The sequence below is a fragment of the Tympanuchus pallidicinctus genome, unplaced genomic scaffold (assembly GCF_026119805.1).
Source record: "Tympanuchus pallidicinctus isolate F22 unplaced genomic scaffold, pur_lepc_1.0 scaffold14, whole genome shotgun sequence".
Lineage (NCBI taxonomy): Eukaryota > Metazoa > Chordata > Aves > Galliformes > Phasianidae > Tympanuchus > Tympanuchus pallidicinctus.
Genome location: NW_026294659.1, coordinates 412,051 through 430,752, shown reverse-complemented (window position 1 = coordinate 430,752; position 18,702 = coordinate 412,051). Strand labels below are relative to the sequence as shown.

General features: G+C 41.3%; 1 protein-coding gene and 1 long non-coding RNA gene across 11 annotated transcripts in view; one reads left to right on the top strand and one right to left on the bottom strand.

The window, feature by feature from the left end:
- Window positions 1–215: 215 nt before the first annotated feature.
- LOC128076561 (uncharacterized) lies at window positions 216–5,456 on the bottom strand. Its single transcript, XR_008204443.1, has 2 exons — window positions 4,311–5,456; window positions 216–2,793 (listed from the first exon to the last, which is right to left on the bottom strand). It is a non-coding gene; the product is annotated as an uncharacterized LOC128076561 (long non-coding RNA).
- Window positions 5,457–6,096: 640 nt separating this feature from the next.
- Window positions 6,097–18,702, top strand: part of AP1S2 (adaptor related protein complex 1 subunit sigma 2) — a 32,644-nt gene continuing 20,038 nt past the window's right edge. For 5 of the 10 annotated variants that reach the window (XM_052674349.1, XM_052674348.1, XM_052674344.1 and 2 more), the window contains exons 1-4: window positions 6,579–6,918; window positions 7,395–7,573; window positions 15,292–15,400; window positions 16,364–16,501. In XM_052674349.1, the coding sequence (XP_052530309.1) occupies window positions 6,901–6,918; window positions 7,395–7,573; window positions 15,292–15,400; window positions 16,364–16,501 (444 nt within the window). In that variant the 5' untranslated portion in view covers window positions 6,579–6,900. Of the gene's footprint in view, window positions 6,260–6,574; window positions 6,919–6,970; window positions 6,992–7,394; window positions 7,574–15,291; window positions 15,401–16,363; window positions 16,502–16,825; window positions 16,924–18,702 lie in introns of those variants that run through there. The other 5 variants (XM_052674343.1, XM_052674347.1, XM_052674340.1 and 2 more) reach the window with 4 other exon arrangements.

The following is an 18,702-nucleotide window of genomic DNA, read 5'->3' as shown; positions in this document are numbered from 1 at the left end:
GAGGAACAAAGTGTTCAGAGAAGGAGGAACTATTTGGTTCTCTTGCAGTGATTTCTAACTGATAATAAAAATGGTATTGACAGAGTGTGGGTGGCAGCATGTGTACACGTGTGTGAAAGCACCAGAAGCAGCAGCAGAACACGTATTAAAAAGGAACAAGATGACCTAAAGATAGAGCATCAGACAATATGAAGAAACAACCGAGAGACATAAAATACCCAAATAAATACAATGTATTTATACAACCAGGCACTGAATCCCAAACATCACCTCCTCCCAGAGATTAAAAAAAGGGGCCAAGTCGCCAGTCAAGAAGAAACTCAGAGAAACAATGAAGATGTAACAGAGAACATTCTCATCCTGTGTATGATCTTGGCCAGCCCATCTGGACAGACATATTTAGACGCTTCGGGGTATGTGGGTCTGAAAGCATAAAGCCAACAGTACAGAAGATTTTGTAAAACTGCATTCCTTTTTCACAGCATATCACAGTGAGTTGTATTACACTCATTTCCTCTGCTCTTTGGTTCTTCCTGCAAAACCTGGAGAGCATAGGTACACGCTTGCAACTGAAGCACACATCCTCCTGGCAGAGATGTTTACTGTGATTGCTCTTCAGCAGCCTAAGGTAGGACAAGGGTGGCACCACAAAGTTAGGCCTTAATAAGCAAAGGCAACAGTGGGGGCTCTAAATAGCTTGATGAACTATAATCCACACAGATAAAACTTGAACATGCATGGACAAAGCCAGAACAAAATCTATGCATCATTTAAATCATTCTCAAGTTTTCAAAATAAGAAGTAAGTTACAGGCCTTTGGCTGCACTAGTTTTGTACTCTTTAAACAGTTCATCCAAAAAGATTAGGTTAAATATTAGAAAATATTAGATATTTTTCAGTCAGGGGGTGGTGACGCACTGGAGGTAGTGGATGCCCCATCCCTGGAGGCATTCAAGGCCAGGCTGGATGTGGCTCTGGGCAGCCTGGTCTGGTGGTTGGAGACCCTGCACATAGCAGGGGGGTTGAAACTGGATGATCACTGTGGTCCTTTTCAACCCAGGCCATTCTATGATTCTATGATTCTGTGAAGATGGCAATAAATGAAGACTAGAAGCATATGCCATTCCGTTACGTTACCCTCAAGAACTAGACAGGGCATGCAATATATTTTCTTTCTAGACTAATGGAAGAAGTTGGACTGAGTTATCTAGAAGGATATGAAATGAAAGCTTAACATAATACTGCAGGATCAGCGTGGAAGCTTGGAAAACTTGGGAGCCTGATTATGACACTGAACACTTTAGTTTTAGGTTACTATTTCAGATTTAGACCAGTTTTCACGTTCCCATGAAATATTCTATCTGCTGCATAATTAGGACACATGCTGTGCAAGCCTCTATCTTCTATCCTGGTTGCACAAAGCAGCATGCCAATCTGGGAACATCAGAAGTTGGCAAATGGATTGCCTCTTTGGTGCAAAAGGCAGCATCTTTTGAGCTATCTCGAGACTAGAGCAGGATCAAGTGGTCTTGCAGGATCATCAACTGGATGTCTCTAATAGTGAGAACAGGTGTACATACATGATTAAATGAGAACTTCAGTGGATTTACGAAGATCAAACTACGTTCAGAAAACCAACACAGTGCATTTTTATATAGCAGTGCAATACTGGCACATACATTAAAAAAAATTCCATTCCTGGGCAAAACTGAGCAGCTTACAGAAGCTTGCTCAAGTACATCTTTCTCTGAGGAGCAAGACCCAGTAAGTACTTCCTGCTTAACCTGTAGCATCAGCCACTTCACATACTGCAGTCACAGCTACTGCTTTGCTAGAAGTGCCAGAGGATGAACAAGATGTATGTGAGGTGCTTTATTCAATGATTCCTTCAAGTACTGATATAGTCTTACAAATCCCAGGCCCCATCTTTCCTTTTCTTCCTCTCCCTCCTTCCTTCTCTCCCAAGTAAGTAAAAGAAAAAAACAACTTTCCTCATGCACCTGCTTTTGAAAAGATTCAATTCTTTGCTGCTCTGTGGCACAGTTTGTACCAGAGGAGCAGAGAGGGGAAGTAAGAGTCGTGACAATTTCTTCATAAATCTCTGTGGAGCAGATCATTTCTGCTTCATTTCTAGGGCCTTTGAGAACTGCTCCAATATAAACTCTGAAAAAAGATCAGAGCATCACCTAAGTAAAAGAGAGAATCCTGCTGCTGACTAGCCTAACAGACAATGCTGCCAGCTGGCTCATGCACATTGTATTCAAATGACTGCTGTGCTTCGCACCAGGCTCAGGCTGATGAACACAGTAAACAAAGGAAAGCCCAGCCTGACTGGCAACTACCACATTTCCTCACTTCATTTCTGCACGTTCAGATATTTTCAAAAGCAGGTATTTATTTTCCAAGGAAAATCACTTGTGTAAGCCATGGTTTAGGTTCTGTAATTCACATAACCATGCTGGAAGACCGTCACCTCATCTTCAAACTACTCCTCCAGCTGTGAAATTCAACTTCAGGGATGCACAGCCCTGATGCTCATTTTGTGGCCTTGCCTATCACACATTTTGTGGCCTGACATCCATGTCCCTAAAGGAGAAGCATACACAGCTGTTTGAAACCAATCATATTTAAGATAATTTCAATGACCAGAAGTCTCTCTTACAAACCTGTAACACTTACACGGAAAAACAAGCAGGTAAGTGTTCCAGGCAGGATCTGATGACTTAGAAGCATCCAGCAATCAGACTACTAGATGGTGCTAAATAGTATTTCATCAAGACAGAGAGCTCCATACTGGAAGAAAAAAAAAAAAAAAAAAAAAAAAAAGCATTGCAATGAAAACTGTCATTTTCGATCTCATGTACACTTACTTTGGCTCCACTGAGATTAAGCGTTCTGTATGAATCAGTGGTACATGATAGTCTGGCCAATGCTCAGACAGTACATCAGGGAAGAGAATGGCATGTAATAATGCAGCATCCTGTTTAGAGGCCTAAGAGGCAAAAATCTAGCGGTAATCACTTCCAAGGCTAGTAACTCAGTTCTTATTGCCTTCATAATGACTCCACAGTTATTCAGTCAATGAAAATGGAGTCTGATATTGTGCATCAAGAAGATAAATTAACAATAAAATGAGTCTCACTGATACATCCACTGACTACTCCAGTGGAGACCGGCAAAGATACAAAATGTGCTTTTAAAGCATGCTGTCTTCTCTTCAGGAAGATGAAGACAGTGAAAAGGGAGGCAGAAACAAAGACTTTCTTTTCTAAACATGGGTTGGGCATGTCTGGAAAAAAAAAAAAAAAAAAAATCAGCAACCATGCTTAAATTTAATAAACAAATACTCCATTGGAATTAATAAACAAAAAGCTACTTGGCTAACACTGAAAACAAAACAAAATGTTATTAGGGATTCCAGTTTAGGCACTAAAACACTGCACAAAGTGCCAAATGCCAGAATGCTGACCTCATTCATTTTGATATAAGATCCATATTCCAGAGAAATTCACAGCATCCTAGTTAATTTATAAATAAACGAATATCAAAACTCAACAACTGACACAAAACTGTATTAGGCAAAATCAAGCAAATGTAATTTTATTTTGTGTAAGCTTCCTTCATCTCTCCTTCCCTGTCTCTCTCCCCAGCTCCAGGCAGATCTCTTCTGTGTCTCCAGTCGTGCTGGAAATAATCTAGAGAGCAAAGTCTTGGCTGGAGATCCCAAATGTTTTATGGTCAATGGACACATCCCCTGCCTTATGTCTAAAACAGAATACAAAGGATTTTATAACTATAGCAGTTACAAAAATCCATCCCTTAATAATGCAGACTGTTATCACTCACAACTTAGAAATCAAAATTCTGAGGTCATTCTTTAAAATCCATCTTGTTAAGGCAGGCCATAAGACAATAAGCAAAGGCTAATGAAAAGAAGATGCAGTGGCTGTCTAAAATTAGAATGCATGACATTTGCATTGTCACGGGTTTGTGGAAAATGTGGAGGCTATTATATTATTGGTTTAAACATCTTATGTATCTTTATCAATTTGCTAATTACAGCTGGTTCAGTATATTGCTGGTTCAATGGCTAAATGACAGGATAATTTCTTACAGGGATGTACAATGGAGTAGGTATAAAGAGGGGTAATTAGTACAAACCACAGCACTGGAAAAAAAAAAAACAAACAAACTGCCAGGAGCAAGTAGTCTGAAGTTCTTGAAAGGAACAGCACAAGCAGAAGGGACAGCATTACCTCTGCTTGTCACCACCCTCCTGACACAGGTGCTGGACCTCGAGACAGACTCACCTGTACAGCTCAAATAAGCCTTGTTGGCAATGCCTTGCTGCTGAAGCAAGAGGCAGCACGAGCTCTTACAGCAGCTACAGGAACAGAGATGGGAATATGCGGAGCTGGGAATGCAAAGAGGAGGTGGGAAACGCCGGGATTTAGACCATCTGAAAACACCATGGAATCACACCTTAAGCAGCTTAAAATAAGCCAGCTCATTTTGAGAGAAATGAGTTAAAGACTGATCACGCAAACAGCAATACCAGCAAGCCTGAGAGAATCACATCCTCCAGCTGCAATGGTGAGGAGGAGACAGGAGCAGGCCAAGATTGGCCTGACTGGACTGCTCCCACTACACCTGACATTTCTGAGCTCTCCCTGCCATAATGATGCTAATGCACTGGAAATAGATGAGATTAAGTGAAACGTGAGTAGGCTGCCGGCTTAAAATCAGGATTCAGACGATCCAGAAACACTTCGACTGTGGAGAATCCATGGGATATGGGATGTTTGATTCAAGAACAGCAAAGTGACGATTAGGAACGAAGCACTCTAGTGATAAAAGGGTTCTCCAGAGCGCCAAACATCTCACACCATGCAGAGAACAGGCAGGAGCACCTACGACGGCAGCTCCCACTTTCAGTGCAACATTAGAATTGCCTCGTCCACACAATTTCATGTGTGTTTTCTTTCTCTTGCAATTATAAGACAGGAAAAGCGGTGTATCTGCAGCTTTCCTCAAATACAGAAGCTGATAGCATTCCCCGAAATGCCAGCAAATTGGCTCTAACTACCCACTCTCCACACAAAAGCCTTTCCAGCCCCGCTTTCCACTGCCACAGCTATTTCGTGGCCAGAAGAAATTTATTTCTCTTAACTGCCAATAATAAGAAGAGATAAAAGCAAAACACAGCCCAACGCGACTGCAGTGCCTCCCAGCAGAGGCGCAGAGAGGAGCGCGCTCTTCTCCTTGCTGTCAATCACGGGGTTATACCACCAGACCACCTAAAAGTCTCATCTGCGAAACTAAACCCCCCTACAGATGACCGTGGTTAATCCGACGGCTCTAATTAAGGCCCACAAAGAAGGTGACTTCGGGAAAAAGCCTTTCTGACAAAGCACAGACCCCTCCCCACCGCCATCGGACAGCCGCAGAAACAGCACTCCGCCCTCAGCAGTAACCGCCCCTCCCCGCCGCCTAATGGCTCCCGCCGCGCGCTCCGCTCCGCCCCGTCCCACCCCGCTCCGCCCCGCCGCCACGCGGGGCACGCACGTGCTAGAAGGAAACACAGCCCTGCGCACGCGCGGCACCGCCACCCCGTCTCTACACCCCCAGCTGCCACTCTCGGGGACCGGGAGAAGGAAGGAGGAGCCTCTGTCTCCGGGCGCCTGATTGACTGATGTCACTACCCCAACTCCGAGCCTCGCCGTCCCATTGGTGGCTTGAGAACCGCTATCTGCATCGCGCCTTCTGATTGGTTGTTACCGCGGCGGCTGTTGTCCTATCCTAATTCGGGCCACGAGGATTAAGCCCTTTAACCCCGCCTCCTTCCTCGTTCCTCCCTCCGCCGCGCCGCTCTCTCCAATTGGGCGGCGGCGAGCTCCCCTTGCTCCTCAGCCTTCCCGCACCACACATGCGCCGCGCTCCCCGAGCCGGCCCCTCCCTTGAGGCGGCGAACGAAGTTGTGTCCGTCCCCTGCTGGCCCCGCCCCCCCCTTTTTCCCGCCCCTCGTCCGGGAGCGGCATCCGTGAGTCCGGCCCCGCCCCGGCCAGCCCGAGCGAGGCGGCGGGTGTGGGGGGGGGCGGGGGCGGCCGTTGAGGCGCGCGCGCGCTGGCGCCGGGCTCGAGCCGGCGGCGTCTCCCTTCCCTCCCCTCAGTCCCGCGCGGCGGTCGTGGCGGCAGCAGCAAGCTCGGGAGTGGTGCCACCTCCTCCTGCTCTTCGTCCTCGCTCTCCCCTCCGGGGCACGGTGAGCACCGCCGCGAGGGGACGGACTCGCCTCCCTGAGCGCTCTCCTGCCCCGCGCTGCGGGACCCGCTGCTCTCCGCGACGCCGCTGACGGCTGCGGGAAGAGCGGCCGCCCGCTCTCCGCTCACCCCGCTCACACGGCCGCGTTGGGACGGGCGGCGGCTGCCCCGAGCGGGGCGGGCCCGGCCCGTTGCTCCGTGTGCCCGCGGCTCTGCGCCCTTCGGCAGCTGCTCGGGGCTCCGGGAGGGTCCCCTGGAGGCGGGGGGGGTGCGGCGGCGGCGGCGGCCGGAGGGAGGGCGGCTGCGGGCTGCCCGTGCGGGAGCTCCGGGCTGCCGCCTCCTGCCCGCGTCGGACTGTCAGCCGGGAGCGAGCTGGGCTTCTCCGTGGGATTTCACGTCTGCCGTATCGCCTGGGAAACTTCCTCAGCCCGACATAACTTCGAGCGAAAAGGGGGAGGAAAAAAAAAAAAAAGCCATTTCCTTTAGTGTTACAGCCGCTGGAAAACACAGCCGACAAGTTCCTCTAAAGATATAATTGCAACATCACTCCTGTAGAGGAAGCGAGACCTGGAACGTAGGACCGCAGGGAAAGCACTTAATCTCTACTCCTTTTGTGCAGTGCGAGAGAAGGCAAGGCTGTTCGATGCCGTGGGACTCTCCGGTGGGAGATTTAATGCCTCTTAAAGTATTTTTAAGGCTTTTCAGAAAGATCTTAAGCGCAAATTGCTCCTGCTGTAAGGCTCTAATCCTGTGAATTGGAAATGAGGTTGGGTATTGGAGGAGACGGGTGTGCTGCTTTCTGTCGTTTTCTGTAGTAAATGCAAACGCAACCATACCAATACTGGACGTGGTTTGCCAGAATCCCGGGTGTAGTCGCTGCCTGCTGGCTCTGACTCGCGGTTCTGAAAGTTGCGCGTGCTTCCTACTATCTCTGCTCTGACTGACCTTGTTCAGCTGAATCCTTTGTGTTTATTGGTGCTTCCGAATCTTGTGTAACATCTGCCACCGTTGTAGAAATACATCATGTAGATAGGCTTTTGGATGGCTATCTTGCTTCCTGCTTGGTTTTCCTCGTAGAAATCTTCTTAGAACTAAGAGACTGAGAATAATCCTTTTTTTCCCCTTCTAATTCAACAGATGCAGTTTATGTTGCTTTTTAGTCGCCAGGGGAAACTGAGACTCCAGAAGTGGTATGTCCCACTATCTGACAAAGAAAAGAAGAAAATCACAAGGGAACTTGTTCAAACAGTATTAGCCCGCAAACCGAAAATGTGCAGCTTCCTGGAATGGAGAGACCTGAAGATTGTCTACAAAAGGTTGTTCTTTCTCACTAACCTCGTAATTGACATACATCAGAAACAGTGTAATAAGTAGCAAGAAAATAATGATGGTTGATTTTTTTTTTTTTCTTAATTTATCCTTTTTATTCTTCCCTCTACTGGCTTTGGAGGAGACTGACTTCCCTTGAATCTAATTTGATAACCAAGTAGGAATCATTCATGTGTAGAAAGTCATTCATGCATTTACAAATGTGCTGAAGAGATGAGGTTTCCTTCTTCTTTCATGAGGAGTGGTGGTTTTTAGATGTTTAGAAGACCGCAGTAAATAAGTGCATAGAAATATAAGACATGTAAGGTTTAATGAGTATAGTAAAGAAAAACTAGATTTTATAAGCATTTACCTCAGGCAGTGACTTCATGAACTTGCAAATTTAACTTGCTTTTAAAGGCTGTCACAGAAATAAGAGAAACTTTTTCTTGTTTCAGTCTACGTAGAACGTTATTTTGCTATGAATGCAAAAGCATTTTTCCAGCTTAAAAAAATCACAGGCAGTGTTTTTCTTTTGGTGAAAGTACTGTATGATTCTCTTTGGCATTGTTTTTCTTTCTTAGTTGTTCGCTAACATTCTGGAGTGTGTGACAAGAGTTTTCTAGCTTTATGCTGGTGTTTAGCATGTATGACAATGAAGAGGTGTAAAAATAATTGTCCCCACAAATAACAGTAATTCTCATTGCGGTTTGGTAGACTGCATCTCTTCCATCTAAAGGTAGTGCTACGGAACCTAGAATTAACTCCCTTCCCTAGTTAGTTAGAAACTTCAGAAGGTTTATACATTCTTATTTTCTAAGAGGTAGGAAACAATTCCAATGCTTGTCAGTATTGTTACGTGCTGTCTTTAGGAAAGACAGAGTTGAAACAAAGGATTTCTAACATCTGCAATGAGCCAATTGAGTAGAATTAAAAAAAAAAAAAAAGTATTAGATGTATACATGAGAGCAGGACCTACAACATCTGTGTATGTAACATCATACACCTGAAGACTGCTGGTAACTCTGGAATACTAGGAGGAGGGAAGAGGAGGACCAATGCATAAGTCTGTGCTTAGGAAGCATACGTGTTTTCTGCCTTTAATTTCCTCTCAAAACTTCTTGCGTATTCATGCAGACAAAGTTGCTGAAATGCTTTGTGCATTCCCTTCAGCTGAAAAAGCACTTGCATGCATTATCACTTGGCTTTTATGGGACTAGATCAGAAAAACTGGGAATGCATAGGCAAGGCTTTTCCCCTTCCTAGCCTTGCACAGTGGTAGCTCTTCTGGTGGTAAGTTTACTCCACAGCTGTTTTTTCTTGTTTCTTTACTGCTGTTAGCAACTACTTTTCGTGAGTGGTTTTTGGTTTTTTTTTTTTTTTTTTTTTTCCGGCCTAGAAGGCTGATAGAAATCCGAGTATGGCTTTTTGGGTTACTGTAAGTTGTGGTGTTCGTGTATCTCGGTAATGTGCTGTGGGGTCTGTGGTCAAGGAGAATAGTGCTTGCTGCTGTGTATCTGTAGACTGCAGTCCATCTACTACACTGCTGGTGTGCACAGCTGACTGCAGTAGTAATTTTGCTGTCTGCAAACCAATCTGACAGAGTTAGCCTATGAAATTGCTTAAGATTAGCTTGTATCAAGCTAGTTAATATCCGTTTCTGCTCTGCTTTTGCTTTATTAGCAAGTAACACAAAGCTAAAACATCACCAGAATGACTGGGTGGCAGGGGATAGTGAGTTGAAAATCGTATGCTTGGTAACAGTAACTGCTTTCGTGTCTCTGTGGAAAGACTTTTTCCAATCATCTTACTGTAACTAAAGTTGATGAGTCCCAACTACTGTAATCGCTTTGAGAAGACAGATCTGTTAGCTCAGAAGCAGACAGTAATACTGACAGCTACAGTAGTCAAGGTCCAGTACTTCCTGAACAGCAGTCAGCTAAAAGAGCAAGACGTGTAACAGAAACTTTGCATGGTTTGTGGAATTGCACAAGGTGCATATGTTTGTTTGCAGGCAAAAGATTCCTGCACATCTCTCCTAAGATCTATTCTTACCTGGTTGAGTATTGGGAAATATCTGAACCTTCCAGTGCAAATGTTTTTCAGTATAAGTTGTTCATATTGCAGTTGTACATTATGTACGCATAGCTATTATGAGTCTGAAATTGCTGAAATTTGTGCTATGATTGCTTTTAGAGTGTATTAACTGTCAACTTCTCAGGTGTTAGAGTTGACCTAGATATTGCAACTCAAAGAATGGCTGACATTATTAAAAGTATACTCTAGAGTCTCATTTATGTACCTTTTTTCAAGAATAAAACCAGCTCAAATGCAAAATTGACAAGCTGGTAGCTTTTGCTGCTTTCTTATATTTAACATTTATCAGGAAGGCTGGACGATTTTGATTAGCCTCCTTAGCTCTGTTTTATTTCATCCTTATCATTCACATGGAATGATTTCTGGACGAGTTTTCAAGATGATGGAACTACAGGGGTCTTTAAAATCCATGTGAATATTTTGCTTTTATTTCTTAGTTCCATGCATGTAGCATTGATACGGTTGCAAAACTAGGTCAGTCATTGTTACCTGCATTTTTTTTTCATTGGAGAAACAAGTTCTTTAGAGATCTGAAAATACGCGTGGAAGTGTGCCCTGTTTTTGACATTGCTTGTGAATTGGGTTGGATATGTTCTGCAGTTGGTTTGGAAGAGAGATTTTCAGGCTGGTAGGCACTTAAAAAGAATCTCAACTTCTGATTTCAAGGGACAGATTTGAAGCGGCTTGCTGGATAGAAAATTGAAATATGGGAATCCATTAACAGTTGTGCTTTATAACAATTGAGAGGGAATTGGCTGCAGACAGCTGATTAGAAACGTAGTGAATACTGTTAATGTTTGCTCTTCGTTTTGTCATTTTTTTAACTAGTTGTGTTGGATCGTATAGGATAGAAGTTCATACAGCTTTCCCCTTTTGGCAGATAAATCAATATTAAATGTTATAATTTCTAGTATTTTAGTGAAAAAGGACTTTAAAATAGGATTTTTTTTCTTCAAAGATCTTAACTACTTACTGCTTTAGCTTCTGACAGTGTTATTTATTTTCATATTGCAGTATATTGCACTCTAGGAAAAAGCGGAGTAAGTTCTTGATGTAAATTTTTCTTGTTAGCATTTGGTATGCTGAGATTGTAGGACTTGGTTATCATTGATAGGTAATGTGATCAAGAAATGTGACTTTTATATGGCAGTTTGGGATTGTCTTTATGTTATATGGTTTTAAATTGGCACAGTCTGCACTGCCTTTAATGTTGTGACAGTCAGCTGTTGCTGCACAATAACCTTAATCACAGGTTACTTTAAAGCTTTACAGAAAAAAAGTCTCTCCTACTCCAAAGAAAGAGCACGTTCTGCAAGGTGTGTGCATCTCCACTCGAAGCATTTTGATCATCCCACGATGCTGTCGTGTGGTGAGGGGCACAAGCCCAGCATAGGACGTGATCATTATCTTTCCTTACGTGCATCTAATTGCCAGTTGAATCTGTTAAAATGTAACTATGGGGTTGAGTAGGTGACTATAAAACTAAATGGATGTATTGATAATAGTTAATTAGGTTTGGTAGTCTAACTTGATTGGGTCCTCTGTGCAATATTCTCATTCTTGTGGTACTAGGAGGACCTCTGTATACATCCAAGTAGAAGCAGCATCTTTATCTTACAGAGGTTTACCAAGTTTTTTGCACATTTCTTAAACTATAGAAGGTTATAGCCTGCTGAAATTGGAAACTGCAAGATAAATCTCATATAGCTTTATTATTGTTGCTTATTTCTGTATCTTAATTAAATAGCCACTGCTCTGTGTGTTCTAGAATCTCAGAACTTCCAGTAAAAAAATATGTAATTTCTTTGAAAGAGGAAAAAAATAATCTTTTCCCAAGGAAAATTTTAATGATTAGAACATTCAGTGAGTCAACTGTGATAACCTGTCACCAAATCCAAAACTCTCAGGCTACTTGAAGCACCTGTTTACGTGTTAGAGGTGGTGTTGTGGTGTTTTTCAATTACAGAATCACAGAATTGTTTGAGTTAGAAGGGATGTTTAAAGGCCATCAAGTCCAACTCCCCTGCAGTGATCAGGGACACCTCCAGCTACATCAGGGTGCTCAGAGCTTTGTCCAGTCTGACCTTGAGTGTCTGCAGGGACAGGGCTTCCAACACGTGTCTGGGCAACCTGTGCCAGTGCTTCAGTATCCTTACTGTAAAAAAAAAAAAACAAACAAAAAAAAAAACCTTTTTTCTTCTATCCAATCTAAATCTCCCCTCTTCTAGTTTGAAACCATTTTCCCTTGTCTTATCACAACAGACTCTGCTGAGGTGTCTCTCTTCCTTCTTTTAGTCCCCCCATTAAATACTGAAGGGTTGCTATCAGGTCACCTTGCAGCCTTCTCCAGGCTGCGCAGCCCCAGCTCTCTCAGCCTGTCATCACAGTGGGGCGTTCCATCTCTTGAATCATTTTTGTGGCCTTCCTCTGGATGCACTCCTACAGCTCCATGTCTCTTCTGTACTGAGGACTCCACATCTGGATGCAGTACTCCAGGTGATATCTCACCAGCGTGGTGTAGAGGGGCAGGATCACTTCACTTGCTCTGCTGGCCGTGCTTCTTTTGATCCAGCCCAGGATACGGTTGGCTTTCTGCGCTGTGGAAGCATGTTGCTGGTGCTTGTTTAGCTTGCCATCCACCAGTACCCGAGGTCCTTTTTGTCAGGGCTGTACTCCGTCTTTACATCTGTACATGAGATTGTACTGATAGTGGGAGTTGCCATGATCCTGGTGCAAGACTTTGCACTTGGCTTCATTGAACTTCGTGAGGTTCTCCTGGGCTTAAGCTTGTCTAGGTCTCTCTGAATGGCATCCCATCCTGCAGGTGTGCCAACCTCACCATGCACCTTGGTGTGACTTGCTCAGGGTGCCCTTGATTCTAATGTTGATGTTATTGATGAAGATATTACATAGCACTGGTCCTATGTGCTGACCTCTGAGGGACACTACTCATCACTATCTCCATCCGGACATTGAACTATTAACCACCATTCTCCGGGTATGATCTTGCAACTGATTTCTTGTCCACTGAATGATCCACCTGTTAGTTCCATATTCTTCCAATTGAATTCTGTTCCTTCCAAGCTCTGTAGGCCCTAGATGTCTGTAGTTAGAATTTACCTGCAAAACAACTTAGATGCTGAATGTTCTCAGCCAGCAACTTTACAAACTTTCCAGTGATGTCTTCAGTGGATGTTCTCTCATATAGTAGAGCACCATTAAAACGGTAGGTTTTGCAAGTTAGGCTGTGCTTGTAGTGACCTGGTACCTCAGCAGAAATAGTGAGCATAGAGGAGCACTTGGCTGGAGGATTAATTGCCAGTTTTCAGGCTTCCCACTACTGAATTTCTGTACGTGTTGGGGGATGTTCATGAATTTGGTTCCCTCCGCAAAAATAAACACCTATAAAAGTCACTTACCTAAAAGCAGAAATTTGAGTGTTTGTATTGTTTGCAGTTACTACTTTAAAAAAAAAAAAAAAAAAAAAAAAAAAGAACAAAAAACCTCTTTGGAAAATGTTCTCTGCATATTTTGATAAATACCCAAGACTCCATTTTGTGTTACCATGAGTAGTTTTTGTTTCTTGAGTTTCTTTCTCCAAAACTGCAGTTGGCAGTGCTTGAAAGTGTACTCTGCTTAATAGCTTCCAAATGAAGTCTTTCAAAAGTATGTTTCATTTTCTTTTAAATGAGAACACTGAGAGCAGACAGCTTTCCTGGAAAGTGTTCTATGCAAAGTAAAGTATTTTTTTTCTCTCTCCCCTTCTTTTTTGTATTCAGATAAAATAATTCTGTGCATCAAAAGAGACTCTCAAGTAATAGAGAAACGCAAGGAGTCTCCTTTGTGGCTAAATACAGATATTTAGGTCAAATTTAATGAGATTTATCAATATAGAATTCAAATTGTTTAAGCACTGAAAGGGAATGGTTTACCCATGCTCATCTGAATATGAAGGAAGTTTTGTATAGATGAATTTCACCTAGGTGCAGGTAATGAGTGTAAATGTCAGCAAAGCAAGCTAATACTCTAACATGGAGTTAGACTTAAATAAAATAAAATACTGAGGAGGCTTGAAAATTTTTTTTGTTTACAGCATAACTCTCCAATACTTTTCTTTTGAACAGCTTTGTCTGAAAGATGTCTTAAACAGATAACATCTTGTAAGCTACCACAATGGCTGTAAACGTCCGTGAAGTATTAACGAGAGGGAATAGCATAGCAGTGTAAAATCAAAAGAACTGTTCTCAAATAGGACTTAAGATGAGCTGACAAGTCACTACGGAGAGATCTAAAAGAGCAATTAGTGTGAAGTGTTTCACTAAAAGTGCCTTCACCCTCATCACCCTAAGTTAGGTTTTGTGGGATAGCTCTTTTTTTTTTTAATAAGAGTTTAGAACTTTTGTATGGAAGTATTTCTGATGAGGTGTTCATGATGAAATAAGCCACGGCAATCTGACTTGGTAAGAGAGTGGAACTTGCAGCATTGTCATGGATGGTGGCTTAGTGACTGGGAGACAAATTGAAACCTACTATAAAATAATTTTTATGTGAATCCTAAATGAAACCTGTGGGAGTTTCTTTTGGGGCTTACGGAGTCCCAGCTGGTAAAATTTCTGTGTAGTGTTACAAACTTGTATCGATTTCTGCATACAGGAAAAGAATATGCATCTTAAACTTAGCATTTAAATCTTGATGACTTTTTTCTTTTAAACCAGATTGGCTTCTCTGTTTAATGCTGCCAGTAACTCTCTCTAAACAGGCAAACCAAAGCAGCTCCTCATTCACAAAAAATATCAGTTAAAACAGGTCTTACTTGAGATTTCGTTTCTGCCATGTGTATTTGTGTGGCATATGGTTTTGGCGCTTTTCTAAAGGATGAGGAGGTTTTCCTGATTTGGTTTTCCATCAGCTGTTTTTAGGCAGAAATTGAACAACTCTGTGGTAATGCACAGTAGAATGGGATGGTCTTTTTGTTAAAGTGGAGCTCAAGATCATATCAGAGGTAAATAATTCCTTGTATTTGAAGGTGGAAGTAAATGCTGCAGTCAAGCTGATAGCCTCTCCTGACGCCAGAGCTGCTGGTAGTAATCAAGTTGTTGACTTAATAGTGACTGGGGTATATGACCTTGGTCTTGAATTTTTTTGGCATTAGTTGTATTCTCTAAAGACCAAATCCTAAATTACTAGTTCAGTTTATTTTTCCCAGGACATTTCAATTAGATGTTAATATCTACATGCCGAACTAACGTGATATAAATTTAACATTTAATCTGTTATTAGTATACCATTGCTTGGATGTTGCAAGTACAGTAAACATCTTGCCTCTGAACTGCCAGGGAGCCAAATAATTAAATGTATTTCCTTTTCCAACCACCACTTAAGCTAATTTAATTCCATCAATTAAAGAATATTAAAGACTGAAGTCTTGCTTGACTCAGACAGATCCTTTTGTGCCCACGTGCATGTCTGGTGGTCTCCAAGCTGTTCTTTGATGGAACTTGCATGGCTGTTGATATAGAGTATCAATACTGTAAACTTGAGTTTGAAGGACTACAGAGCATTTAATACCTCTGAAATGCATTCATTTCACTCGTCTTTTGCTAACATGAGGATAACTTTGTTATTACAGATATGCAAGCCTCTATTTCTGCTGTGCCATTGAAGATCAGGACAATGAACTAATAACTCTGGAAATAATTCATCGTTATGTAGAACTTCTTGACAAGTATTTTGGCAGTGTGAGTTAGAAACTTTTTCTGGTTATTTTTTATGGATTCACTGTCTGTATTGTGTTGTTATTTTATTTTCACAAAGCCTTTTTAAGAGCACAAACTAGCTGTTGAAGAGGTATATCTTAACAGTTTTTCTGTTGCTTACCTGGCCAAACTAAACTGACAGTTGCCTGTATAATGCCTAGAGTATAAAAGTAAACTAAGAATTTGGAGAACAGTTCTTAATCTGATGTTAATTACCTGTATTTATTTCATTTCTTAGTGGTCTTGCTAGAGGTTAGATAAAATATTATCCTTAGCTTTTTGTCCAGGCTTCCACTTTCTTTTCTCTCTGGCAGTGTTCTGTACATGTGTATGTACATTCTGCCCTCCCCCCAGCACTTCTTATGTCTTCTTTCAAATGAGGCAGTTGGTTGTGAACTAGCAAGAAGGGGAAGAAAAGAAGACATCTGCTTTCGCAGATACCAAAACCAAACAGAACAGAAGCAGTGTGCATTTGCACTTCTGGGAAAACTGCTCATCCTTTTGCTTTCCGACTCCTTTTGACTAGGATGCACGCAGAATGAATAAGAAATTGATTGTTAAAAAAAAAATTCTATAAGATTGCATCATCTGTCCCTGGATACTTCAGGGAAATAGAGAACTGTAGTGATCTTCTGTTGCTTCATGAAGATCCGTGTCGGACTGATAGCTGTGAATTGAGCACTCTTTGTTAAACAGTGAAAAACCTTTCAAAAGAGGCTGCTGTAGTTGTTCAACTTGAGGAAAAAAAAAAAAAAACAAAACAAAACAAAAAAATCTTGGTTTCAGTTTTGTTGTTAATTTTGTTGTTGTTGTTGTCCTACTTAAAATGTTATAGCCTGAGGCCAATATCTTGATTTGGTGAAGCTTGTTGAAAATATAAGTTAAGTTTTCTGAGGGTATCCTCAGAGTATTCTCCCACTTTGCAGTAATACTTGATCTTTTCAGGTATGTGAACTTGATATCATCTTCAATTTTGAAAAAGCCTATTTTATTCTGGATGAGTTTCTCTTGGGAGGGGAGGTCCAGGAGACTTCCAAAAAAAATGTTCTCAAAGCCATTGAACAGGCAGATCTTCTACAGGAGGTAAGCAATTTAAACTTATCTGGGCAAAGTATCAGCATGCTGGATTGTGGTTAGAAAAAGCTACCATTTCTTTGAGCTTGTGGAAGGTATCTTCTGGCACGCTTAGCATGTAGCTACTGCTTAGTTGTTCTAATTGTGCAACACTGCTGCATTATCTGCTCTTTCCATCTTGTTCGGCATGAATGTATTGTAACCTACTGTGGTTTTTGTGTTCTGCTAGAAACGTAAGTGGCTGTTTGTATGTGTATATCTGGGTAATTATAGATTGTGCAGCTTTAATTTAGTTTTGTTCACGTCTTTTGTTTATTTTTTTTGATTAATCAGCGGTTAGTTTTTTTTGTCATACCTGATGCATGTTCACTTCTTTACTGTTTCATTGCTGAAATCCAGAAGCTAGACTCTCTTCTTTGAGACTCATACAGGTATAGTTCTTTAGATTCTAAAGACCTTCTTTTCTGCTGTAGGTTGCTTACTGTGGCACATTTCTAACTTTAAAGTTGACAAAACAGTAGTAGTATTGCTTAAAACACACGGAATGAAGTATAAAAACATCTGAGTTTTCCCCTTGAATGCTTTTGTCTGTTACTAACTTTGAAGAAATACAGATTGCATTTTTTTATTTTTTTTTCTTTCAAAAATATTTAATGGGGAGGAGTTCAATGACACAACACTTAATAACATATCCCTCTTGTTTCTCCATTCTGTACTTTTCTTTGTAGTTAATTGCTGTAGCTTTGAGGTCAGCATTAATGCCTGAATGTCTAAATGAAATTCATTAAATTCTAGTAGGCTGAAGAAATTATCAGTCTCTTTATATGAGAGTCAGTGAAACATGGTTTAGCAGAGGTAATGAATCGTATTTTAAACATACTAAGTTTCTCTTACAAGGTACTATACAAATGTTAGCTGAAATATTATTACAGTTAACATGAACCTTCCATTTGTTCACTTGCCCAGTTTGTTGTTTAATTCTCATGTGAATGTTCTGTTTTCTACTTGCTGAATGTTGAATTATTAGAGTGGGGAATCACAAAGTTCTTTATCATTGTAGTTGTATCTGTAATCCTTTTCAGAGTACAGGCAAATCCAGAACGTATCGAAGTTCCCAGCTGTCAGCAGCTAGTTACTGTTATGAATAGAGCCAGCATCACACAGATTTGTTAGCATCTTTTTTTAAGAAGGAACTATTTGAGCAGACATACAGCTTGTATTCTAAAGAAGTTTCAGTCTGTCCTTTTCTAACACTTAAAAAGAATTATCTTAACTGGAAGTCTTGTTTCAGTTTACAAAGGGGGATAAATCTGTCAATTTTACCTTAAAATCTTGTGCTGTTCTCAGTATAAGATCATATTGGAATAGGTAACTAACCTGTTATATCTGTCTCCTGCAAATGCAGAGCTAATTACATATAAACTGAAGGTATTGCATTTTCTTAAACTTCAGAGCCCATCAGGGTATTTCCAGCGTTTTCTTAGGACTCTTCTAAAGCAAAATCTAGAAATTAATTACTGAGCTTGTCCAAGCAATTCGCATTTTCTTTTTAGACTTACATAACATAACTTCAAGTTAAAAATGTGCACTCAAATGGGAGTATTGCTTTTTCAACTGGAGACTTTTCCCTGGCTGTGATGGGATTACCTTGATGCTCTTTACTTCTGAGATTCTTTACTCTTCTTTTTCCCATCTCTTAGATGTTCTATCAAGTTTTATTAACTATTTTCTGAATAAATTGGAATTCAGCAGATGACCATAGATCCACTGTATTGCTCTGTTTTTTTTATAAGCTTCTTAGTAGAGTTATACTGACTGTCAGTCAAGTATAAAACTACTCCTTATATGTGCTTTTTAGTTTATAAGAACTGTGAAGGCCTGAGTATGTATTTAAAATGAGCTTCCAATAAGGTTAGACTTATTTTGTGGATGACTTTTTTTTTTGTATTAACTGCTACTATGTGCATGCTGAGGCTAAAGAAGAGGTTGTTAAAATAATAGTTTGCCACAACTGGAGACTTCTTCTATTTCTATTTAATTTTGCTTCCTAGAATACCCCAAAGCTACTGGAATGAAATGTGTTTTGATTCCAAATGCAAACCTTTTCTTGCAGGGTTATGGTGTGTTTGTTTTTGACCATCTCACATTGTAATTATGTGCAACAAAAGGACTTTTATTTGGACCTGAGAAGTCATATATTGCCTAATTTA